This window comes from Candida theae (assembly GCF_024610275.1).
Source record: "Candida theae strain CBS 12239 chromosome Unknown scaffold6, whole genome shotgun sequence".
In the NCBI taxonomy this organism is placed as follows: Eukaryota; Fungi; Ascomycota; class Pichiomycetes; order Serinales; family Debaryomycetaceae; genus Lodderomyces; species Lodderomyces theae.
In genome coordinates, this window is record NW_026261434.1 from 53,036 (window position 1) to 78,373 (window position 25,338).

The window sequence follows — 25,338 nt, forward strand, 5'->3', positions numbered from 1 at the left end:
GACAAGAGTGGTAAGCTTTTTCTGTATTTGTAATCCAAAATCGATGTTATGGTAGCGCTATAATGCATTATCTAAGAACTGTAATTATTTACGCTCTAAGATAGTCTCAATTTGAAGTAGGCTTTATTTACCTCGTCCAAAGGCAGGCCCAACAACTTCTGCATTTGTGAATGTGGTACCCGTCTATTTTCCAAAGCCAAATCTCCAACAAACTTGGCTATGATGTTGATAGCCAATTTCTGCTCGGTTGTTTGTGGTTTGACAGCAGCCAATGCCCCCAACAAAAAAACAATAACTTCCGTATCCTCATTGTTACTGATTAGTTTAAGGTAGTTTTGATAAATTCCAGCCCCCTCGTTCCATGATGGGATAATCGACCCGTGTTTGGGAAACTGACCAATGATTTCCAAAAGTTTAGCGGTATCCGTTGCACAATTCTTGATCACAGTCTGTGGACCTAGACGTACAACTATGGTTTCATGCGCCTTGCTCCATAACCCAACTTCCATGAATGCATCCACTTCGCTCCAGTAATCACCTGCACTTTGTCTCTCCAATGCCCTAGCCTCGAGGATTTGAGATTTTGGTATTCTTAAAACCGTCGTCAAATACTTTTCATCATGTTCATCAATGCTTTTTTCCTCAGTCTTGGTCATAATCACATTTCGAATGAGCTCAAGTTTTGAATTCTCATTCTTTATGGAACAATATACTACCAAGGCTTCTTTCCACAAACCTGCATTCTCTAATGAATCCCCAAGCCCAACAGATAACCCATCATCGCTTAAATCGCCCAACACGAGGCAAAGAAGCCACTTCAATACACCACTTACTTTGGAGCTCAGCACAGACGTATAGTTGACTCCACGCACATACAATCTAAACAAATCTGCTGTCGGGTCTTCTTCGGGGAGGGTGGAGATCAGTTCATTAATCAAACCATTTACACTCACAACATTACCATAGTACAAGTGAATACCCATAACGACACTCCACGGCAAGCTCTCTTCAATGTGAGCGATTTGTCCACTTAGAAGTTGATGAATTTTAAATAGGTAGTTTGGGATGGAATCTTCCCAGCTTGGTTTTTGCCATGTCTCTAGCTGTTCTGCACACAACTCTTTGAGAAGACCATCTTGCGAATCTTGCACAGAAAGAATAGCCGCAAGGTGCAAATTGTTGGACCCCAATGCCCTCTTGATAGCATCATCCCTCTGGTTTCCACACAAATGGAGGAATATGCAATACATATCATCCGATTGGTGAGTTTCAAGTAGCTCCTTGATCTGTGTCTCGTTATATTTTTGAAGCCATTCTCCGAAAGAGATTAGCTTTTTGGAGTCCACGTCATCACTGCTGTCTAACAAGATTGACGCCAATTCAATCTGCAAATTAAGTACAGAATTCTCTGATTTGTCAAAAAAAGTGGCAAAAGTTAATCCTCTAGGTTCAAGCAGTGGCATCAAATTAGACAGCTTCGTGAATTCACAATTTCGGATCAACCTATCAACGACAAACTTGATTTCACTTTCAGAAACATCCTTCAACGGAATTTTTGTCTTTTTAGAGCCATTTAGACCACGGTTTTTGCCCCTCTTCGCACTTGCAAAAAGGATTTCGTCGACTTTACTGATATTCAATTCACCTTTTGGGAAATCCCGCTCAGGAGCCATCGGTGCCATCGCAGAGTTATACTGATTTGCCAATTCCAATTGCAACAACCAGTTATCAGTAGTTGGGAAAGTGGACTTGTTTCTAATTTGATCAAAAACAGAGACATCAGTAATAACGGGCTCATAAGCATTTACCTTGATATCGTCAATCTCTTCCACCCCTTCCGTTTCGGAATCTATAGTAATACCGCCAACTTCATTGACAATGTTGTCATCTTCGACATCCCTATACCGATTCAAAACTTCAGCAATTTCATCAGTAACATAAGAACGTTTCAAGTTCAACAAACTGTCTTCCAGTTGAAAAGCCGAGCCCCAACCGCCAGGGACACCTTTGGAGTATTCATTCAACTTTTGCTTCTTCACTTCCTGATCAAGACAGGTGTTTGAGTACACCTTCGAATATTCAGCCAGTGCTTCAGCTTCTTTCAAATCCTGTTTCCTTTTCAATCGCACCAAGTCTTTTTGATTGTGATCGTCCTCATCAATCAAACCCCAAACACTGAAATGCTTCACTTTAAACACCCACACATATGTTATTGGGTCATAGGTCACAAACTCCATCCCAATCTGGGATTTTAAGTAGTTGATGTGATCTTTCATGGACACGTTTGGTTTTGGCTTGATACCTTCGAGAGTGATTGTAGCAGGTACATTCAACTCATTGCCCAAAGGAGGCTTCTCTTCATTATCCTTGTAAACCAATACTGCCGATTGTTTTATAGTGACAATGTTATCAAAAAGCTCTTCAGCAATCAGAGTTCCATTTCCATCAGCATTGGAAACTATATTTGTTAAATCAACAGGATAGTCGTATGCAATTTGGCCATATCCAACTCTTCCGATAATGAAATCTTGTACATTCTCTAGATTGGAAGAATCCATTTGCGAAAGTTCGTCAACGGAAGGATACGTCCAATATCCGTTATACTGCTTTACAGTAGTCTCACTCTTGTCTTGCTTTTCTTCTGCCGAGGAGTTGGCTCCTGCACCAGAGTTTGCATTCTTTTCGGTAACATCCGCTGTAAAAGGTCTGTATTCCACCTCTTCCTCTACCTCGTCAATAGCGTTCTCGTTGTTGAGCTCGGGGGCTAATAATTTGTTTGCTGATATATTTGTCGAGACATCCACCCCCCTCTTTGAGCCCAACACCTTATTCACATCAATCAGATGAAACTTTACTGGTTTTGTTTTGAGGACGAGCCTTCTCATGCTTCCAATTCGTCTGGTGTCAATAGCTTTGTAGGAAGGGTTGGCCAACGTATTAGGTGTAACATGCAGTGCCTTGAAGACTGTATGTGCTTTGCTTTTCTCCTTTGCGTCTCTCTTGAAGTAACTGAAAAGCTTTCCGAGTCTCGATCTGGGTGGAGCTGAATTATTATTGTTGTTATATGGTATTATAATCGAGGTCAGTGATGATTGGTTGCTTCCTTCCACTGGAAAATTTGGTATGCCGTTGCCTTTATGAACGGTTAGGTTCCTTGGCGGTGGTTTACTTCCAGAAAAGTTTTGCTTATCATTTAAATCATTTGATTCATGAATTCGTGTGCCACCAGGTAATCCAAAAATAATATCCTCATTCGTGGTCAGTGTCTGACTTTTACCAAGTGGATAAAACAACGATTCCTTCATCAGAACTTGACTCCACAAATCCGGCTTTTTCTGATCTGAAGAGTTACCAAAGAGATTGAAGCTCTTGCCCAGTGTCAATTTCTCACCCCTAGAATCAGTGCTTGATTCTTTGTAGGGAAAGAAATTTCCAGCTCCTGGTTTCGATATTGTAGGTGGCTTGCTCATTCCATTACCCCTCGCACCAAACGAGGATGAAGCACCCCAATTGCTATACTTGTCCTTGCTTTGCTGATTGAACATCACAAAGAATCGATTGTGGATTTTGATGAATGGGGGGCGGGCGGGTTTGCAATAGGTCTTGTCAAAACTTGTTATTCCTATGTTTACGAAGATTTCTTGAATCTGTTTTTGTCTTTTTTTTTTTTTTTTTTTTTTTTTTTTTTTTTTTTTTTTTTTTTTTTTTTTTTTCGTCTCTAAATTCTCTATGTGAGCAGCTGTATGTACAAAAAAACTATATACTTTCCACATCCAACTTGATCGACGATTCAGCAGTGTACCAGAAGTTGTCGAATTTCCGTAAATTCGGTTTGGCTTGGAACACCTTATTAGGTATGCCCACATCAATTAAGTAGTGTGTAATGTCGTCGTTTAGATGGCCATTTTTGTAAGCCAAAAGAAGTCCATTGAGCGGCAAGCCCATGGAAATACACCACGAGCAATCAACTTTTAATTCATCGTCAGGTATACCAGATCCACCATCTATTCCCGAGGGAATATCCAATGACATTACCTTCGATTGCTCAGATGAGTTACACCAGCTGATCAACGAAGACAATGTCTTTTTATCTTGTGGTTCGTAAAACACATCGTCCAAATGGTCATCGTATCCTTGTAGAGCATCTATTATTAGTTCCACTGGTGTATTCAACTGGTTTCGTATTATATCAATCAAAAGATCAAAACTGGATGTCACCACCTTACCTCCAACTGACTCAAAAATCTTCCACTGATGATGCAATTCCGTGTCCGATTCATCTGAGGAGATTACAAATGCTAGTACACGAACACCATGATTGTTTAAATGACGCCCCGTAGCAAAAGCTCTACTACCACACCTGCCACTACCAATCAACAAAAGGACCAAGGGAGGTAAGTTGTGGTTTTTCTTATTGCTCAATCGAACCGAGCCTCCAAGACAACGGTCAATAATTAGCTTGCTTAAATTCGTGGCGCATACTTCAGCCATCACCGCTGGTGTAATACCAAAATGGTCCGATGATAAACGCTCAATCTCTAAAAGCTGAACAGGCGAGGCTGACTGAATGGAGGCGCCATTTCCCGATTCAACCAACTTGTAGGATTTTGTTTTCGCGTCTGCTTGATTACGGTGTTGTGTCTGGCCTTGGCTTTTAGAAGTATCGGCATTTGGCGTGTTGGTTCTTGTGTTCTCTAGTGATTTTCCAATCTGGTCCCAATTATCTTTGGCAACATCCTGCAACACCATCTCGTCATTATCGTACTTTTGTTTCTTTGGAGTTGCCGGTTTCTCCACTTTATTCTGCCCCACTAATCTATCATTGATGCTTGTGTGGTCATTTTTCTTAAAGTCTTCAAAAACAGCCTTTTTGTCAAACATGGCTAAATTGGCCTCAAAGTCAAACTCCTTATTCTTGACGTTATCAATGGATTCAGGTTCCAAATCTGAACTATCAGTTCTAGTTTTAGATTTTGACTTTTGCTTTTCTGGCTTGGGAGTACCAAAACGAGATGGCTTTGAAGAGTAGACAATGGCGTCATCAACCAAATCCTCCGCTCTCGTTTTCTTATTCTTTTTCAGCTCATTTGATTTGGATTTGAATGGAGGAAGCTGTGTCACTTTCAAATCGGCAACTTCAGAATTCAAGAAACGAATCAGTGGTTGAATTTTGCGATCAGTGGATGTCAACGCATTGTTCAACGTAATCAGTTCCTCGTTAACTTGGGAAATAGTGCCTCTTGCTGTACTGTTATCTCTCAAAGTGAGAACAACCTCGTATTGGACAAATTCAGTCATTGAATTGAGAGGTTGGTAGAAATTGCAGTCAACCAGTACGACTGTGATTTCTTTTTTTTTTTTTTTTTTGGCTTTTGTTTTTTCCTTTTGCCGACGTCAAACAAAGAGAAAAAGAGCGAAAATTTAATCAAGAGGATTTCAACTCTCTTGACAATCTGTGCAAACACTGGAAGAACAAAAACTACTCAAGTGAGCTTTACATTTTATTTTATTTTTTTTTTCAGACTTGTTGAACTAGCTTGTTTTCCCAATCTTCTCAAGAGTCATACCAACCAGCACGTTTACACTTTAAATCGGGTCACAATTGTTACCTATTTCATCGCCGCTTCCGTGCCGACAGCTTTATCCGAAATATACCGAGAGAGGACATCCGTCACTGACTTTGCATTTGACCCACGAATATTAATCACCAAAAGCAACATCAGCATGAGCGCTAAACCCGTTTCCACCAGATTGGGCGCATCACGAGACGTCACAGTACAGACCATATTTCTATACATCCCCAATTTGATCGGGTACTTGCGGATCGTCACAGCATTAATTTCGTTCCTTCTCATGCCCAGACACCCTGTAGCTACATTGATCTTTTACGGTATATCAGGTTTTTTGGATGCGTTTGATGGGTATGCCGCAAGAAAATTCAACCAAGGGACCAGATTTGGAGCTGTTTTGGACATGGTTACCGACCGTTGTGCCACCACCAGTTTGATTATTTATTTGGCCGTATTGTACCCAAGATATTTTTTCATTTGGCAGTTGTTGGTCAGCTTGGACTTGGCTTCCCATTACATCCACATGTATGGAATGTTGTCTGCTGGATCCACATCTCACAAGAATGTTGATGAATCTCAATCAAGATTACTTTCATTGTACTACACGAATAGAAAAGTCTTGTTTGTCGTGTGTGCTGTGAATGAGTTTTTCTACGTGGCTATCTACTTGCATTATTATGGCTTTTTCTGGCTTGGTACAGTCACTGCTGTCTTGAGTGCACCCATTTGGTTTTTCAAGCAAGTCGCCAATGTAATACAATTGAAGAGTGCGCTGCTCATTCTTGCAAGGTTGGACGCTGAAGAGCACAGCAAGAGGAAGTGAACGTGTGTGTACATAGACAGGTCAAAAGGCAATTGCAATGAAAGATTACATTATTTATATACTCCTTTCTTCCCAATCGTCTGCGCCAACCGAATGAGATTTTCATCACCGCATGTGAACGCCATTGGCATCACTGAATCAACGTATTTTTCAGCCTCCTCTTTGTGTCCATGTTTTTGCAAAGTTTCAAGAAGTAAGAGTGTAGCTTCGATAAAGAGAGATGCAAAACCAAACTTGTCGCTCAAGGACATCACTTGCACTAGTAGCGACATCGGAACAGTGCCCGAACGATTGAATATTTGACACTTTAACAAGCTCAATCTTAGTAGCGTATAGTCATCACAATCTTGCATGGCTTCAATCTTGCTCAATGCTTGTTTATAGTTTGCGTACTCAATGTCAATCTCGATTTCAAGGAAAGACACCTCACTCCTTAATGTTATGTCTTTGATGTTACTACCCACAAGTAGATCCATCACTTCTTTTGCTTTTCTGAGTCGCTTTTGTTGCAAGTACAACTTTATCTGCATTAGCAAAGTTTGAACTCTTATGACATTTTGTAGAGAACTGTCGTGGGGCGATAAACTCAGAATTTGTAAGTACATCTCTCCACAGTTGATTCCCTTTTGAAATTGGCGGTATAGTTTTTTAGCTTCCAAAGTAGTACGATCAGAAGAATTTTCGCAATAACAAAGAGCGATGTCAGTGTAAACATCACTCAATGAGGCTATGCCTAGTCTACTCCAAACAGTAGATGCAACGGCAGCACTACGCGAGAAAGTTGACTTCAGATCATTCACTGCAACGTACAATGTCTTTACCAAATTAGACGTGTACGTGGCAACTCTCTGCAGATTGTTCATCATGTGTATTGTCTCAAACCCTAAATTTAGTGCAAGCAACAGTTGACTCACCGTGGAGCTTTTCTTGATGATGAAATCCAATAAATTGTCTCCGCTGTTCTTGTTAAACAATGACTGGTGTGCCCACAAGTATGGTTTGTGGTGCATGAAATTACAAAACCAACTCAATATGTATGTTAAAGTTGCGTTATCTTTGTTCTCTCTAGCAACACTCACGGCAGCTTCAATGCTATCGATTGCCTTTTGATCTTCACCAAAGTATTGGTGTAGGGAAGCTTTGGAAATCAAAGCAAAGTGATAAAAGTATTTGGAGTTGTTGCTAACCATGTAGTCAAAGTACTGGTGCAATGAATCAACAGCCCCATTATAGTCCAATTCGGCCAAGTTTTCCAAGTATTGTAAGTAGTAGTAGTAGTTTGGCACATGATTAAAGACCATTTTGCCGATTGAGCCTCTAGTCGAGCTCATCAATCGCATGATCTCCTTTAGATATGGTGGTGTCGGTGTACCTAGTGTCTCTAGGATTGTCACCTGTTCATTGATAAGCTGATCTAAGTAAGCTTTTGAGCTTGATATGTGTACTTCATTTGATGGGTTTGCATTGAGCTTGGCTAGCTGCGCATCGAGAACGCTCTCTAGATTTCCATTCCCCTGAAGAGTAGCGTGTTGCACTCCTCGAAATCGATCCAACAGTTGATACAAGCAAATGATTTGATGAAATTCAAGTTGCTCGTAGAATGTACACGCCTGTATAATAAATGCTCCAAACAATGACAGAGGGGCAAATGTTTTCGTGTTGGTTTTCTGTTTAGTGGTGGCCAATTCCTTGAACTCCTTCATTTCACGATCCAAGTCCTCTATCGATTGGATTAGCTTTAATGTTTGTGAAAGCTGGCTAAAGCACGAGTCGTCATTGAGGTACTCGCGAAGGTTTTCTAGAGAAGACAATACTATCAAGTTTTGGTTGTCCAGTTTAATCGTGTACTTGTGTTCAATCAAGCGGGCAATTTTAATCAATACGCTTGGAGATACATTGCTGATGGAGTATATTTTTATGACTAGTAGGAGAACTATCTGTAGTGGGGATAAATCTTTAAACAAATGGAGATTTATTGCAGTTGGCATTGGGGGGGGGGGGGGTATAATTTTAAGGGATCAACTTTGCAACAAACTTTAAGTCGGACCAGATCCTTTTTCTTTTTTTTTGTTGTTGTTTTATTACGCGGTGGGAGGTAGAGCAAGACACGCGAGTGTGGACGGTAAAGCCGAATTGTTCATGCAACAATTGAGTGGATAACGAAGGTTACCGTAGCCGGTACTGGTGTACTCCGAGAGGGTGAAGTTGGCATTTTTTATATCTTGAGTTCGAGGACGTGCTCTGACATTTGAATATCAAAGCAGTGGTTTGCTCAAACCCCTCGCTCAAACCCCTCCCCTTATCGATTGCGAGAGCAATCATGGATGTGATGAAGCTCTCAGTGGGCTTGTTGTTTGAATGTTTGGGGTTCCCTTGATTATTGGAGTGAATTGAAAGTGTAGATTGTGGTCCAGTATGTCTTGATTATTTGCCAGCTAGATTTCAAAACATATTATCTGGCTTTACAAGACATTACAATGCTGAAGTTTCGTATGCTTTCCGCCGCCACTTTGGCTTCATATCAATCCATTGCGCGGATCTCAGTTACATTTACCACGTGGAAATTTCTCAGCCCGAACTTGTAATGGTCGGAGTTTATAGCATTAATTCCGGACCGATACTTTCTCTCTTATCTTGCAAAAAAAAAGTCGAGAGATTTAATTGATAAATTTCAGAATAAAATTGTGTGGCTTTAAAACTACAAACAATAGGAGTAAGAGAGTCCAGTTACAATACAATATAATATAATATAATACAATACACGATACAATATAATACAATATAATACAATATAATATAATATAATACAATATAGTACACGATACAATATAATATAATATAATATAAAAATTACGCCAATTTGTTACGCCACAGTACATAAGTTAAATAAGAGAGATATCTTTCGACAACACAGAGTTTCACATCGGAATACCTCAATAACTCTAGTAGAAGTAAACCCGCTCCTTGCACCGTATCGGAGTTAGGATCTTCGGACAAGACTAAACTAAATGGAGCGAGGCACAACTGATTACCTTGAGACAAACAAATAAACGTGGTAAAAACCCGTACGCGGAATTAAGCTACAACCCTCCTATACATTCACATAACTCTCTAAAGAGCAAAAAAAAAAGCCAAAAGGGACAATCACATATCAGTACCTACATGTGCTTCAAAGGGCGTGCCTGTTGAAAGGTATTGGTGGTTACATGTGGATTACTAATTGCAATCTATGGCTTCTTGAATTAACTCTTTGTGCAATATATCAAAGCTGTACAACAAGAAGAAAGAAGAAAGAAAAAAAAAAAAAGAAATAAACTAAAATTTCACAACATGCTTGTGCATATAGAGCTATACTATATATTTTGTATGGCACGGGTCAAATTTGAAATATATATCATGGACACAGCTGTCAACTTTAAAAGAATATAACTGTAACTACAACCACTGCGCAACGTATATAAGGGCCCCCAATACAGTTTGATTTGAATCTGCTCACCACCTCCTGTCCTCGCAACTACTTACATTTAACCATCATCAAGATCCAAAGGAGATCTCTTAAATACGCGCCAGCAAAAACCTTTGAGCATGTTTCTGTCATCTTCAGAGCCAACTACTCCAATTGCAAGCTCGACGCCGTCACAGCTCAGCTCTTCCATGGTCAACAAATGTCACCAATCGGTCCTCAACACCATCAAACTGCAGACTGAAGCAATTGCCCATTTGCAGCAGCAATACGCGACAGATTTATTCTCCATCGACAATTTAATCACCTCAATAATCACCTTGTACCAAACCCATTCACGTGGCGGTAAGATTGTGATTACAGGGATTGGCAAATCACACAAATTGGCACTGAAACTAGTGGCCACGCTCAACTCACTATGTATACAAGCGACTAGTTTACATCCACTGGAGGCACTACATGGAGACCTAGGACTCATCAATGAATCTAAAGATTGTTTGATAATGTTGACAGCTTCAGGAAACACCCCGGAATTGATCAATTTACTACCTCACTTATCTCCAGATTTACCAATTTTACTACTCACATGCAACAAATTTTCAACACTTTCAATTAGTAACCGCATACATAGTTTGTTATTGGCGGAATTGCCCAATTCTCACAACGAAGTAGCCATACATGGCTTGCCAGCTCCCACGGTTTCAACCACCTTGTCTTTGATATTGGCAGACTCTGTGATTTTGGCCCTTTCGGAAGCAATCGAGCTGGATTTGATCAAGAGGAAAAAATTGTTTGGATCGAAACATCCTGGTGGATCAATTGGGGCTAGTTTAAACTCCGAAGCCGGGTCTTCGTTGACTTCAGATGGCAGTGCGACTTCGTTGCTAAGTTTGAAGAACGCGCAACATCAGGATAAGGAATCAAACTTGAAGTTGGCTCCAGAGGCAAACAAGGAGGGTGGTGTCAAATCAACTCCCTTGACTTCAGTAACGATATCCAAATCTTCATCAATCAGTTTTGATGGCCAAGGGTTGGAAATGTATGCAGCATCCAAGTCACATCCTCGTCCAGAAATAGCCAACACCTCGCCGACTCTGACTCTGACACAGGCACAGACACAGGCACAGGCACACGTGAAGTATATCTCACATGATGAGATAATCAAAATTGAGGAAACGATGCTATTGAAATGGATAACATTGTACGACAGCTTACAAATCAAACACACTGATTTAAAAGTAAACATTATGCAAGTGAGACAACTATACAGGCAAGTTTGCAATGAGGATGTAGCTGATCAAGAGACAGGACTGAATTGGAGTAAATTCAAATGGGAACTTCTTCGATCATTCAAATGACCCCATGCACAAGCTTCTTTTACACTTCCTTTCCTAATCGCGAGCTTTGTTTTCAAAAAAACGTGGACACTTTTTCTTTTTGAGTTTATAGATTTTATGGACAATACAACCTGACTCAAATTTCATATTCACAAGGTCATTCTTTATTTACAAAACTATACACAATTGATTTACTCTTTTCTTTTTGCCAATATATATGCCCCCAAACCAATTTCTTCTTATTTACAAGCTCCCTCTTCAACCATTTCCGTTATTCTCAACACACAACGACAAGATCTTCTCCACACTCTTTTTCCCACTATTATTTCTCGACAACAACAGCTGCAACTTCACCACCAACTTCTTCTTATCTGGACTATCTCCATCAAGAACAGACACGATTTTCTGCACGACATAATTCCCATACTCATCACCCATAATCCGTTCCAACTCACTACCTTGCATCACAACTTCCAAAATCCGCTGGATCTGCACCTGCGTCGCAAGATCAACCAATTTTTCACACACATTCAGCGCGTACTTGTTGGTGGCAAAATGGGTAAACTTGGAGACTACAGTGTTGAAAATATCCTGCTCGCGTAGCGAATTCTCCAAACAGGCTTGAATCACATAATTGCCAAACTTGTGAGTAATGAGAAACCCAACATGGCTCTGAATCTCACTGTAAATGGTTTGCTTATCTTTCTCACTGCCGAAATGAATCAATCGTTGAACCACACGACATCCGTACTGATCAGTACAAAGATGGTAAAGATGATTATGCAATGCATCCAAAATGAACCGAACTTTATCAAACTCAATAAGCTCAATGCTTTTCTGAATCACGTGGTTGGAATTTTGATCAGTTGCACAAACAAGCACCTTATCCTTCAATTCAAGGATAATCTTCAACTGATCTGGCTCCTCCAATGATTCCAAAGCCCGCTGCACAACTCGACATCCATAAGTTTGCAACGACAACTCATAAATGTGACCCAACATTTTTTGCAACAAAATTTGCTTTTGTTCATTTGAACCGTATTCAAAATACTTTTGCATAACATAGTTACCAAATACATCAGTCATCAAGTCAAATGAAATGTCACAAATCTCCTTAAATATCACCTCCTTCTCCTCATCGCTAGCTTGAGGAAGCTTGGTCTGGATAAACCTCGACCCGTGTTGATCTTTGGTAAATTCAGCTCCATGGCTATAGATATCTTTAAGCAAAAACTCCCTCTGGTTGGCTCGCACCTCTTCAAGGAGTGGCGAACGATAAATGAACGGCTTTTTATGGGACTTCTTTTTCGAGGATGTGGCAGCTCCAGATGACGATGCTGATGAAGAAGAGGGTGCTGACGATCCGGCACCTGCTGCCGCTGGGGGTTTGTGACCCTTGGTGTGCAGCAGCTGCAGGTTGACCAGTTGACCGGACGAAGACGAAGGTGGCATAGGTGGCAGTGTCATTCTCATCCCGTCTGGCATATTCTGTGTTGATGGTGGTGGTGGTGGTGGTGGAGGAGGAGGGTGTGGGACTTGTTGGTACATATATGGATTGAAAGGAAGCATAAAAGCAGCAGGAGAAAACAGTCTATTCATGAGTCCGACTCCAATGGGACCTTGGCCCTTTTTCACTTCAGGAGTGTCGGCAGAGTCAGAGGAATCATCGTCATTGGCCTTCTCGTTGTTGGCTTGTGATGGCGGTTGTGGTGGAGGCATTGGTGGAGGAAACGGCATTGGAAAGTTTCCATACATCATGCCAAACATGGGATCCATCATATGAGGTGGGGGTGGTGGTGGTGATGGGACCATAAGGGGGGGTACAAGGGGAGGAGAATTGGGGGCAGCGGTTGCATCTGATTCTTGCGACTGCTGCGACTGCTGCCCACGGAAGAATGCGTTTTGAAATGGCATAGGAGGTGGCGTAGGTACGCCATTTTCCAGAAAGTTGGGATTATAAGGTGTGAACGAGGCTGCCGCTGCAGGATTCCAAAATGTTTGAGGAAGATGTGTTGACGTTGCTGCTGCTGTGGTATTATTCAATTCTGCAGGTGGATTGTCGCCATTTACTGAAACATTGGCTTGTATAGGTGAGCTATTGTTATAATTATCGATTTTTTCACTAATGGATTGATGTCTCGAAGTACGAGGTACCGGCATGTTTAAATTTTCATTGAGAGAACCCGTTCCGTACCTGTCATTGTTGAAGCTCGTTCTCCTCGATCCATCCAAGGACAAATTACCCAATTCAATCTCCCTTGTAGCATCAACAACGTTTGAAAATCTCTGTAAAAAGCTTTCTTGTGGTGGATGTCTACTAGCAATGCCACCGCTAATTGAAGCAGTTCCAAAGTTAATTCTGTTCCCATTATTTACAGGCGATGAGTTCGACTTATGGTCGTTTCCACCCACTGGTGCCGTTATCGCTGATAAGGCGCCCCTCTTCAAACCAAAAAAGTCGTCTTCAATATCACTGCCATCATTGAAAGAAAACCGTCTGTCCATAGGGTCTAACGGATTTGAATTCAAGATCCTTGCAACATCGGAGTCAACCTGGTCCAACACAGATTTGAATGCGTTTTTATTGTATGTGTTGTTTGTGGACAACAGAGGCGTTGATTGAATAGGGGAAGTACTAGCACTAGACCAAATTGTATCCGAAGGCATAGCTTAGCTTTGGGTAATGAAGTCTGGTTGTTGTTGTTGTTGTTGCGGTGGTGGTGTGTTCTTAATCTGAGGGAAATTCAAAACTGAAAACAAAAGTCAAGTAAAGGGACAAAATTGACAAGAAAAAGATTTGAAACGTGCGCCAATTTCTAACAAAAAGCTGTGGTGTGGATACTGAAGTTTTTCTTTTGATTACACCTTTGATGATAATATGTGCAGATGTATGGGGTGCAACTAGGCTCTTTGCTGTTATTTATGTACAGATGGTCGATTCAAGAAAGCCCTTTTCTTATGTTATTTATATACAAGAATGACTCTCGATAGTCTGAATGGTTTAGGTATCAAGCCAGTGGCGAAAAGACGCAAAAAGATGAACTTGGTTGCGAGGGGAGTTGAAGTGTGATGATTATGTGTCTTTGTGTGTTCTCCTTTGAGTTGGTATCAGTGAATAGTGTCACACCCTAATGATATGTATCTTTGGATTCTTCGTAGTGTGGCTGTTTGCAAGTGCCATGTAGAATGGAAACCTGCAAGTGTTTTTTCTTTTTTTCTTTTTTCTTTTTTCTTTTTTCTATTTTTCTATTTTTCTATTTTTCTCTCTCTTTGGCAGTACATTTCATCAAAGCTCACATGAGTGATCTTCCACTCCAAAAACTTGAATATGCTGGCCAACAATGCTAAAAAGTTGATGAACATTCTATATAAAGAAACAGCCCCAAAGCTACAAACATCTCAAGCCATTCCGCAAATATCACGACAGCTTTATGAATCCGAGTCGGATCTTGATTCCACAGACCTATTCCAGTTTCATTCCTCAACACGACGCAAACTTCCAGCTGCTGATGCATTGAGATTGGGAAACGTATCCATTCCCTCAAACATTCTTTCCTTCAAATGTCCACTACTGTTTATCACGAAACACGACTTCCAAAACTTGTTACCGCTGGAGCACAAGTTGACATATTCCCTAAACCCAAAATACAACTTTGAAGTGGTGAAGAAACGGGTGGGCAAATTGCTCCAATTCCAAAATGAGTATTTGCTAATTTTCAAATCACACTTGAATGCAAAAATCTATGAATTGGAAACGGGAGGGAAATGGATCAATGGGATCCAGTATGCAACTCAATATCAACACCCTATTGACGTAATTGACAAATTGGTGCCTCCGAAATTGCAACTGGCTAATCACCAATCACTAATAGATCAGATCAAACTGAAAGCTACTGCACAAGAGGCATTGCCGTCATCCACGCCCGTCTCATCTCCACTCTACGACGAATCTTTCCCACTACTATCCCAACTTATCGATGCTCCAAACAGAACAAAATCAATCATAGTCCACAATTGGCCATTTGGGTTAAAAGAAGATTTAGCAATCGAATCCCTATGGAATTACAACTTATCCACTGACGATGATGGAGTGCCTCCGATACAGTACATACACTCTAATATCATGCAAGGTATAAACATAATCAAGATGAATTTCAGGACTGAACAGGATGCGTTACGGTTTATTCGAAACTTCCACGGTACCAAATGGTTAAAGTTGCAAAATTTCAGAAAAGTTGAAGAAAAAGTGTCACATTTGCCCTTGCTATGCGAGACATTGTAACTGGGGACATCACTACGTTACCAGGGTGTAAAATGCAATAATAAGTTGTTATTATCCCCCTTGTAAAATGTATATATATATATATATATATAATTCCACTACTCACTATCTAATGATTTCCAGCTAGTCCTCACTATCTCATACTCATCATGCTTGTTCCGAATGGTGTACTTCTCCCATATTTTCTTCTTCTCCCAAACAATAACAACTTCGTCATCTCCAACCCATCCCAATGTACCTTCATCCAACTCCAGCTCTTGTTGGTGATACTTGTTGGTGTTGACACTGCAATAGCTCCACGTACTTTTGAAATATTGCGGGATAAATGTAGATGGAAGAAAGTTGATATACTTGTTCAATGCATGTTGTTTGTTCTCGTGGACGTCATTCTCCACCCCTTGTTGCTCCCGCAAGTTGAATATATGAAGAGTGTACTTGTCGCTCAATACAGCAAGCTTGGAATCATCATGACCAAACTTCATCGAAGTGATGTCGGCTTTATCTATCCCCCGGCGAAACTCATAAAGTAGGTTTGTTGTTATAGTTGAGTGAATTCGGATCAATGTACCCAACACTGATGCACTGGCCACCATGGTTCCCGTCTTGTTTATGCACAAGTTTCTTATGGTTGACTTGTGAGCCTTGATTATAGATGATCCTGGTTGTTGCTGCGCAAGATCAACAATTTGAATCTGTCCAGTAGCTTTACCGGGAAACACAATTATGGCGCTTGGTTGATGGGGGTTTTTACTATTGTGGTTTAAAATGCTATTGAGTGATGTGGCACTGTTGACTGAGACATTGCTGGTTGTTGACCCTGCGCTTGACACTGAACCGTGGCTTCCTCGTGCTACTGGTTGTAACCTGTCATTGGCATCAGAATATGCACGCGGCTTCCTTTGCGAAGTAAGAACAGACATATCAGCAATTCCCAATTCATTAGAATGAGTTTCAAAACTGATTAATTTTTGAGGTGGCGAGGCAAATGAATACACTATAATCTCATCCATCAAAACAACAACAATCTTGATCCTGGATAAAAGCACGTTTAGCACTGGCCTGTCGAATTCCAATGACAAACTGTTCTTTCGTTTCAAGTCATCCCAAATCACTAGCTTGTTTGTGGGGAAGCGCGGATTGGTTCCTCCACCAACTATTGCTAAGTAGTTTGTTCGATGCAACATAGTTATATGACCAATACCAGACCCAGAAGTGGTAGTTGTAGTTGTTGTGCTAGCCGCATTTAAGTTGTGTCTGGATGGTGTGCTACCACCACTTACAAAATTCCGCTTGACCCGTAGCTCTATTGGATCTGTATTGTAAACAAGGAATCCCAACTCATGGCCAACGGCAAAACATCCATGATCTTGGTTAAAGTTTATGCAAAGTATTTTTAAATCTTTTGGCACTGGCGACGAGCGACGAGCAAAGGACAGCGATTGCTGAACCAATGGGGGAGGAGATGACAGTTTGTTTTTGTTTGTACTTGTTTCAAGCTGTTGCGAGGGTGAGTTGTTTGTTTTTACTGGTTCATGATGAGTGCTGGCTCTGTTGCTTTTGTCGTTCTTTATGCTAGATGATGGTATATTGTTGTTGTTGGTGGTGGTGGTGGTGGTGGTTGCAGTGAGTATACCGGATGACATCATATGTTAAATACGAGTGTGTGTGTGTGGAGGGGGGGGAGTGAGGGGAGTGAGGGGAACTCTGGAAGGTGGTGACTGGAGTAATCCCAATGCTTGTGACACTGTATGTTGTTGGTTCGATGCTGTGATGGTATATGATCCTTGTAAAAGAGAATGTCAAGTGAGATGATGTGTGTGCGTGGCGGCGTGCCCCTTTTCTCCATATGTTGTGTTGTGACTGTGTATGTTTTATTTTGGATCTTGCGTCAAAATTTCCTCTTTGGTGAAATCTAAAACAAGACACTAAAAAGTACACGAGAAGAACACCTTGGAATTGAGTATCGTCTATTCCAAGCAGGGCACTGGTATTTAATCTACTTTTACAGCTACAACCACTCTATAGATACACATTCCATGATTCTGGCACTCACTGATCTATTCCCAACGAGCCAGCTATACAAATCAGGTAATTTTCTCCTCGCCTCGGTGATTATCGTCTAAAATTGAAATCAAAAAGAAAAGAAAAAAAAAACACAAACAAAGCCCCGATCCAGAAAATTGTCAACAATTCACAACAACCAGAAGAGGTGGAAAGTATATGAGTTGGATGCAAACATGGCTTTGTAGTTGAGCAAGCTTGCTCATTTAATGGTTGTTAGTTGATACCCAGTCACCGTAAATTGTAGTCCGCCTCTGTCAACAAAGTAAAGAGAATAAAATGGAGAGGCATATAATTCTTCCAAGACAGTACTTTTGACGGTGGATACATCTGGTCTTCCTCCGTTGGTGTAATTACGTGCCAATCAATATATGAATGTATATGTTCATCTTGTGCACATTCGGAGATACCAAAGCGCAGTTGTTTCTAGTTACACAAACTTAAAAACACAGGGAAAACGTAATTACGAAGTATACACAAACATTTTCCAGCATTCCAGTATGTCTGAGCATACTCGAAATTGGATTACACTATGGGGTCTCGCAGACTAAGTGCACTCTACTATTTACCAAAGTCACACATTCCGCTTTACAACTTGAAAAGTCAGATCATCTCTTTTGGTGTAGTCAAGTGAAGTCAATGAGACGCTTATGCAGCGGAAACTTCCAAGCTTTAACATCAAAATACGTCGCATAAATTATTTTCTTGATCAAGCAAGTATGCACAATGACTTGTTTCCTTTTGGAAGTCACTGAAAGTACTCGATTGTGGTTGCAAGTAAACCGCAATCAATTTTTTGAACTCTAAGTTTTCGTAATTTCAAGTCCACACAACACCTCTCAATATCCCATAATCATATCTCGTCACCTAGGTACCACAATTATTCTCCTTGATGTTGGTTGCAAGACTATTGTACCCATTTCGCAGCCATACCAAAAAAAAAATGAAAAAAAAAAAAGAAAAATAAAAATTACGGAGAAACTTGTGAAGATATTTGTGCAAATTTACAAGAAAAACATAACCATTGTTGATCCCCTACAACACTCCATCCTCTTGTCCAAGATGCGTGTCACTAGAGCTTCCACATCCCACTCACGCGTAGTTGAACGCCTTTCATCTTCGTCTGGATCAGACATGACATCAGTCTTGACGCCATTGTCGAAACTAGTTCCTCCTGAAAAATCAAAGTTGATGTCTTCAACCAATCCGACACAGCCAACTCAGCCACAGACGCAAGCATTACCAAATCCAAGCTCTTCACACCAGGCATACACTACTCACTCCTCAGCTCATCATCCGCCCAATAACTCAGATACCAGATCTGCATCCAACCACAAGCAGCATTCGGATATTGATTACAACCAGGAACAACAGAAATTGACTGATCTTGGAAACCAACTCTCATCCGAGCTCCACCACTTGGCAACAATTTACAAAACTAAAGCAACGAAATACAAAGCCATCTCCAGCTACCAGGCATTGGAAGTGGAGAAGCGTAAACTCGTGGCTACTACCTCAACCATGCTCAAACTGGAAACCAACCATGATACTATTCAACGTATAATTAGTGACTCAAACGCGGTGATTTTCCCCATGTATTTGAAACAGCATTACTTGAAGGTCCATATTGGTCAGATTGTCGATCAGGAGAAAGAGCTCGAAGTGATTAGAGCCAATTTGGTCAAGTTGCATCAAGAGTTTGTTGCAACCGAAACATTGATCACAAAGGGGGTTCAATTAGAATAGCTTGCTATAAATAGCTTTTCAATCTTTTTCCATACCTCTCTAGAGTTGTGAACAACCTATAAAACAGCTTCTCATAACTTTACCCCTGAAAAAAAAACTTCAATCAAGTTAGTGTCGGCTCACTCTGACAATCCAATGACACCACAAGCTGGTCTGGCACCAGCATGTCCAGTAGTCTTTGAATCCTCAAACCCACCCTTACCATAGTCATCAGTACCAGCATGCACAACAACAGTTCTACCCAAAATACTATTTTCTCCAATCAATTTGATCAACAAGTCCTGTTTGGTTCCCTTGGCTACACCTTGAGAGTCTGTAGAAATGTTACCCAAGTCACCAACATGTCTCTCATCATCCTCTGGAGCACCGTGGGTCTTCTTGAATGGGTTGAAGTGAGGACCAGCTGAAGTGCATCCATTGGTGTTGTCACCAAAAGCATGAACGTGGAATCCTCTCAATGCGTTTGGATCGTTACCGGCAATTTCCCAGCTGATTGTGGTTGGCTCGGATTCAGAAGTTTGTTCAAATTTGACAACTCCAGAGACGTTGGAGTCTCCTCTAAGCACAGCAACTGTACATAATTTGTTAGTATGGAATTACCTCCTCCCACTAGGTTAATCCAAACATACCTGCATTAACCATTCTTTGAAAATTATCAATTGATGAATAGGGAAAGAGTGGAGTTGTCTGAGACGATTTGTGGGAAAGTATACGATTTATATCATCTCTCATATCAATGACGTAATCAAAAAGACTGGGGGGGGTTCAATTGCTATCAAAAAAGCATGGCGGTAAAAGTGCAGCGCCTATCTAGACCACAAGTGAATCCTGCATTTAGTATAGCTGGTATATGTTGTATATGTAGGAAAGAATGTGGAATGAGAGCCAAGGGTCTATATATCTACAGATCCTAACCAAGTACAGTCGTAGCTTCCTGGCGTCTTTTGTTTCCGCGCAAAATTATTAAAAGACTGCAGATTTGACCAAAACAACCTGACGTTGAGATGCTCTGTACACTGTGAACGGCAGAACGTATTCAAGAATGTTATACTCTTTGCAATCAATCAGTGAATTAGTCCCCTTCTAGAAGAACACCAAACGCACGCGATGTGAGCGTGGTATCTGGAGTGTTGCAATTGCAACCAAATCAAGAATGCGTAAAAAGAAAAAAAATACCAACGCAATGAAAATGAAGCGACAACAACTCACCGAGTTTTTATTGAAAGCAGAGCTAAGATTCTTTCCCAAGTATCTCTCTTTCAACTTCTGCCGATCTCAGTTCTCAGTTTCACAGAGTGCAGGTCCAATAGTGCAGATCCTGCGGCTAGAGAACAGACACTTTTAGACAAAATCTCCAATGCCACAGTAAAGCATTACAAGTAAAATTTATCGCAATTTATTCAATCTATAACTGAAAGATGCTATATAAAAAAGCTTATTGGGTGTGGACTTCCTTGTCTTCCTCAACATTGGCAATCTTTGGATGTTCTTTGTGCAAGGCATCAGCATGGATCTTTGGCAATTTGACTGAAAATCCCTTAATCAAACTAAACTCGTTGGTGATTTTACCTCCCAATTGTTGAATTTTGCTCTTGATCGATTCTGCTTCCTTATCGGTGGTGTCATCCTTCAAGGTGACAATGTATCCTTTATCGTCGGCCATTTTTCTTGCTATAGTAGTGGATTGGAAGTGGGTGGAGTAGTATGCGAAGTTGAGATGCAATTGAAGTATGGCTCTGCTAGCAACTGATCTAATTGTGTCTCCAAATAAAAAGAAGAAGTGGTAAAAGTATGTTGAACTTTTTCCCTCTTTTTGTTCTTTGCCCTTTGCTCTTTGCTCTTTGCCCTTTGCCCTTTACATAGCGCCACACAAATATTTCCGTTGCTTATCAGTTTATTAGCCAACTTACACTACCTACTCTTTATTTTTTGTTTTTTTTATTCTTTCAAGCAAAACAAAGTTTAACCATAAAGAAACTTACTTACTTACTTACTTACTAAAACACAAAAAAGTATCACATAAACTACTCCCATCACAACACCGGCTGCACTATGTTGGTAGTTTATCAAAAATACTACACGCCATTGGACAGACTTATCAACAAGTTCCGTCGTAAAGCGTTCTGGCTATACACGGGACTAGTCACAATCTCACTCCTTTACATGTTTTACGAGATATCTCATCTTCCAACCCTTCCACCACCACCACCACCACCACCATCACTGAGCAATGCATCCAGACGTAAAGCACGACAAGTCACGACAAAAGAAATCACAACAACAGACCCCAAGACTGGTGTTTTAAAAGTTGAAGAAGTTGTGGTGATTGAATAGAGTAGATACATATATGAACAACCATTTACTCCTATTTGATGACGTCAAAGATTTCGGTGCTATTCTTTCTATTGCTCGTTCTCTCTCTCTCTCTCTCTCTTTCTCTCTTTCCCTCTCCACGTTTTCTCTTTTGTTTTTTTTTTTTTATCTCCTTGTCTTGTCTTGCTTTGCTTTGTCTCTCGCCTTGCTTTGCTTTGTTTCTCGCCCCGTATTCCTCTCGGTCATCCGCCCCTTCCCCTTTTCCCCTCCACGCCCCTTTTTACTTTTTTTTTTATTCTTTCTCTGTGCATCTATTACAATTACAGCCACTTTCTTTATTCTCTACCGCTATCATCTCTCTACTAGCAACGATGGGATACGAGAATTTCAATCATCAACCAAATTTCAAACCAATCGACCATCTTTATGAAGACCGATTGCGTCAATTCACAAACACCGGTGGCCAATACCCAAATTTAAACTTGCCTAAATTCTATGACATTCATAGAACAGAGATTGGCAACTTGCAAACTTGGAAAGTTCCTGACGACAAAGAGGGTAAAACTCAAAGACCATTGTTTCGCGACATCAAGTTTGATGAGGTCAACTGGGAACACATTGGGTTGGGTTACAATTTTGGACCCAGTTGGAAAACATTTTGGGTCAAGTTTCATTTGGACATTCCTGAAGAGTGGCTCAAGTACGAAGGGTTGGAAATTGAGTGGGACTCTAGTTCAGAGGCATTGATTTATGACGCCAACGGTCTCCCATTGCAGGCTTTTACTGGTGGTGATCGTAACTTGTTTGAGATTCCCGACAAGTTTAGAAAAACCGGTAGACAATTGTTTTACATTGAAGTCGCTTGTAATGGAATGTTTGGTAATGGTGCTGATGGGGAACCAGACCCAAACAGATATTTCCGTTTGAACAAGGCCCACTTGGTGGTTCCCAATTTGGAGGCTCGAAGACTCTTTTGGGACTTTTGGATTTTGGGAGATGCAGCAAGAGAGTTCCCTGGAGGATGGCAAAAGTATCAAGCTGCTGACCTTTGTACCAAGATTATGAACACATTTGACCCAGAAAATGTCGACTCGATCAAAGATTGTCGGAAATTGGCTACTAAATTACTTGGTGACAAAATTGACTCTGAAGAGGTGTTTAACGAGTACCCCAACAAGACCAAACGTGTCGATGTGTTTGGTGTGGGAAACTGCCACATTGACACTGCGTGGGAGTGGCCATTTGCTGAAACAAAGAGGAAAATTGTTCGTTCTTGGACTACTCAGTTAAAGATTGCTGACAAATATCCTGAATATGTATTTGTTGCTTCACAGATGCAACAGTTTAAATGGTTGAAACAATCTTACCCTGAAATTGTTGACGACATCAAGGAGAAATTCAAAAGAAACCAGTTTATTCCCCTTGGTGGATCATGGGTTGAAAATGATACCAACTTACCCAATGGAGAGTCTTTACTCAGACAGTTTATCTTGGGACAACGATTCACTCAAGCTGAATTTGGATTCCGTTCCAATATCTTTTGGTTGCCAGATACTTTTGGTTACAGTTCACAAATTCCCCAAATTTGCCAATTATCCGGTATTGACCGTTTCTTGACTCAAAAGTTGTCCTGGAACAATATCAATTCATTCCCACTCACTACATTCAATTGGAAGGGAATCAATGGCTCTCAGGTTTTGGTGCATATGCCTCCAGACAACACCTACACGGCTGCAGCCAATTTTGGCGATGTTCTGAGATCACAACACCAGCACAAGAATTTGAGAGATGTCCCCACTGGTTTGTTGCTTTATGGATTTGGTGATGGAGGAGGAGGCCCAACTCCGGAAATGATTGAAAAATTGAGACGTTGCAGAGGGTTGAGTAACGAAGTTGGATTACTTCCTTCTGTTGCTTTGGATGTCTCAATTGAAGACTTTTATGATCACTTGTTGGAAAAATCAAACAATGGACTGACATTACCAACATGGACTGGAGAAATCTATCTCGAGTTCCATCGTGGTACTTACACAGTTCAAGCGCAAGTTAAGAGACTCATGAGACAAGGAGAGATAAAATTGCACGATTTGGAATTGGTGGCGGGGTTAGTAAGTCTCAAGAACAAGAAGTACAATTACCCTGCAAAGGAGATTAACGACTTGTGGGAGGATCTTTGCTTGTGTCAATTCCATGATGTATTGCCTGGTAGTTGTATTGGAATGGTGTACTATGAAGAGGTTTTCCCAATGTTGACCGCGTTATTAGAGAAGGCAGACAAGTTACTTTTCAAAGCATTTGAGGCTTCTGGCAAGCCCAAACATAACTCAGTTGTCAATACTTTGCCTTGGGATAGGCATAATGAAATTGTTGAGCTCAGTGAAGATGATGAGTTGTACAATGCTTTCAAAAGGGATGGCCATGTCAAAAACGGCAAGCTTCAAGTGTCCGTTGACCATGTTGGAGGGGAAACTAAAGTTAACAAAAAGGTCAAGCATCCAGCTAGTGTCAAGTCGGATGATGATGGATACGTATTGTCCAATGGCTTGTTGATTGCCAAGATTTCATACAATGGTGTCATCACTTCGCTTTATGACACAGTTGCCGAAAGGGAGATTATTGACACCACTGCAACCACGCAAACAAAGCAAGGCAACAAGGTTGTAGGAGGTAATCAGTACTTGCTTTTTGACGATGAGCCCCTCAATTTCCCAGCTTGGGATACCGAGTTGTACTCATTGGAAAAGTTTAAATTATTGGATTCCGCCAAGAGCAAGATTTTGTCAGATGACGCATTGGAGTCATCGATTGTTGTCACTCACGACATCTCACCAAACTCATCGATTGAAACTGTCATTTCATTAGCAGGTATCAATGATGAGAGCAGTGTCAACAACTATATCAAATTTTCATCAACTGTTCAATGGCACGAAACGTACAAGTTTTTAAAAGTCCAATTCCCAACTACAATCAACACCTCTTTGGATGCAAGTTATGAAACCCAGTTTGGAATCACTAAAAGACCAACCCATTACAACACGTCATGGGATGTGGCCAAATTCGAAGTATGTCACCATAAATTCATGGACTTGAGTGAGTACAATTATGGTGTATCCATTTTGAACAATAGCAAATACGGTGGCTCGATCCATGGAAACTTGGTTAGATTGTCATTGCTCAGATCGGCTAAAGCTCCCGATAACAAGGCCGATATGGGTGAGCATAAGTTTGAGTATGCAATTTACCCACACAGCGGACCATTGGGCGTCAACACTGTCAAGGCGGGCTACAATTTCAACTACAAGTTGATCCCAAAGACTATGGACACATCGTACTTGCATGCCATTAGATTGAAGACTGATGAAAAGTCATCGTTGATCTTGTCTCACGTAAAACGTGGTGAGGATGACGTTGACGTTAGTCAGTATAGCGAGTTGTCCAAGAACGAAAAGTCGATTGTTGTCAGAATCTACGAGTCGTTGGGAGGTGTTGGCAAAGGAGAGTTGGTTATTGATGAAAAACATTTTAAAGTTGATAAAGTCATCAAGACCAATGGGTTAGAGAATGAGACGTTTGAAGAGTTGGAAGTGAAGAAGGGGGGAGCTGTTGGAATCAAGTTGAATGGGTTTGAGATTGGTACGTTTAAAATTTTGTTAAAGTAGAGTTTGATATTTGTAAAGTGACACTATTTGAGATTTTTTTTTGTATTTGATTTTATTTTACGTTTTTTTTTTTTATTTTTTTTT

General features: G+C 40.8%; 13 protein-coding genes across 13 annotated transcripts; 6 read left to right on the plus strand and 7 right to left on the minus strand. All coding sequences in view use genetic code 12, as the record gives it.

Annotated features, from left to right (window-relative positions):
* Positions 1-95: 95 nt before the first annotated feature.
* On the minus strand, positions 96-3,545 carry KGF57_002397 (nucleocytoplasmic transporter; the record flags this gene model as incomplete). The annotated part of the gene is made up of 1 exon (XM_051751705.1): positions 96-3,545. The coding sequence occupies one exon, from the start codon at positions 3,543-3,545 to the stop codon at positions 96-98; it is 3,450 nt and encodes a 1,149-aa protein (XP_051608999.1).
* Positions 3,546-3,756: 211 nt separating this feature from the next.
* EDC3 (Edc3p) lies at positions 3,757-5,298 on the minus strand (the record flags this gene model as incomplete). Its single annotated transcript, XM_051751708.1, has 1 exon — positions 3,757-5,298. One exon carries the CDS (start codon positions 5,296-5,298, stop codon positions 3,757-3,759), a length of 1,542 nt encoding a protein of 513 aa, XP_051609000.1.
* A 426-nt stretch (positions 5,299-5,724) lies between these two features.
* Positions 5,725-6,393, plus strand: KGF57_002399 (CDP-diacylglycerol--inositol 3-phosphatidyltransferase; the record flags this gene model as incomplete). The annotated part of the gene is made up of 1 exon (XM_051751709.1): positions 5,725-6,393. The coding sequence occupies one exon, from the start codon at positions 5,725-5,727 to the stop codon at positions 6,391-6,393; it is 669 nt and encodes a 222-aa protein (XP_051609001.1).
* Positions 6,394-6,443: 50 nt separating this feature from the next.
* On the minus strand, positions 6,444-8,381 carry KGF57_002400 (anaphase promoting complex subunit 5; the record flags this gene model as incomplete). The annotated part of the gene is made up of 1 exon (XM_051751710.1): positions 6,444-8,381. The coding sequence occupies one exon, from the start codon at positions 8,379-8,381 to the stop codon at positions 6,444-6,446; it is 1,938 nt and encodes a 645-aa protein (XP_051609002.1).
* Positions 8,382-9,978: 1,597 nt separating this feature from the next.
* KGF57_002401 (uncharacterized protein) lies at positions 9,979-11,214 on the plus strand (the record flags this gene model as incomplete). The annotated part of the gene is made up of 1 exon (XM_051751711.1): positions 9,979-11,214. One exon carries the CDS (start codon positions 9,979-9,981, stop codon positions 11,212-11,214), a length of 1,236 nt encoding a protein of 411 aa, XP_051609003.1.
* Positions 11,215-11,451: 237 nt separating this feature from the next.
* Positions 11,452-13,860, minus strand: PUF3 (mRNA-binding protein; the record flags this gene model as incomplete). The annotated part of the gene is made up of 1 exon (XM_051751712.1): positions 11,452-13,860. The coding sequence occupies one exon, from the start codon at positions 13,858-13,860 to the stop codon at positions 11,452-11,454; it is 2,409 nt and encodes an 802-aa protein (XP_051609004.1).
* Positions 13,861-14,521: 661 nt separating this feature from the next.
* On the plus strand, positions 14,522-15,475 carry KGF57_002403 (uncharacterized protein; the record flags this gene model as incomplete). Its single annotated transcript, XM_051751713.1, has 1 exon — positions 14,522-15,475. The coding sequence occupies one exon, from the start codon at positions 14,522-14,524 to the stop codon at positions 15,473-15,475; it is 954 nt and encodes a 317-aa protein (XP_051609005.1).
* Positions 15,476-15,573: 98 nt separating this feature from the next.
* Positions 15,574-17,121, minus strand: KGF57_002404 (uncharacterized protein; the record flags this gene model as incomplete). Its single annotated transcript, XM_051751714.1, has 1 exon — positions 15,574-17,121. One exon carries the CDS (start codon positions 17,119-17,121, stop codon positions 15,574-15,576), a length of 1,548 nt encoding a protein of 515 aa, XP_051609006.1.
* Positions 17,122-18,598: 1,477 nt separating this feature from the next.
* On the plus strand, positions 18,599-19,282 carry KGF57_002405 (uncharacterized protein; the record flags this gene model as incomplete). The annotated part of the gene is made up of 1 exon (XM_051751715.1): positions 18,599-19,282. The coding sequence occupies one exon, from the start codon at positions 18,599-18,601 to the stop codon at positions 19,280-19,282; it is 684 nt and encodes a 227-aa protein (XP_051609007.1).
* A 119-nt stretch (positions 19,283-19,401) lies between these two features.
* Positions 19,402-19,924, minus strand: KGF57_002406 (SOD1; the record flags this gene model as incomplete). The annotated part of the gene is made up of 2 exons (XM_051751716.1): positions 19,402-19,853; positions 19,912-19,924. The coding sequence occupies 2 exons, from the start codon at positions 19,922-19,924 to the stop codon at positions 19,402-19,404; spliced, it is 465 nt and encodes a 154-aa protein (XP_051609008.1).
* Positions 19,925-20,717: 793 nt separating this feature from the next.
* Positions 20,718-20,945, minus strand: KGF57_002407 (uncharacterized protein; the record flags this gene model as incomplete). Its single annotated transcript, XM_051751717.1, has 1 exon — positions 20,718-20,945. The coding sequence occupies one exon, from the start codon at positions 20,943-20,945 to the stop codon at positions 20,718-20,720; it is 228 nt and encodes a 75-aa protein (XP_051609009.1).
* Positions 20,946-21,334: 389 nt separating this feature from the next.
* Positions 21,335-21,616, plus strand: KGF57_002408 (uncharacterized protein; the record flags this gene model as incomplete). Its single annotated transcript, XM_051751719.1, has 1 exon — positions 21,335-21,616. The coding sequence occupies one exon, from the start codon at positions 21,335-21,337 to the stop codon at positions 21,614-21,616; it is 282 nt and encodes a 93-aa protein (XP_051609010.1).
* A 350-nt stretch (positions 21,617-21,966) lies between these two features.
* AMS1 (alpha-mannosidase) lies at positions 21,967-25,254 on the plus strand (the record flags this gene model as incomplete). Its single annotated transcript, XM_051751720.1, has 1 exon — positions 21,967-25,254. One exon carries the CDS (start codon positions 21,967-21,969, stop codon positions 25,252-25,254), a length of 3,288 nt encoding a protein of 1,095 aa, XP_051609011.1.
* Positions 25,255-25,338: the final 84 nt, after the last annotated feature.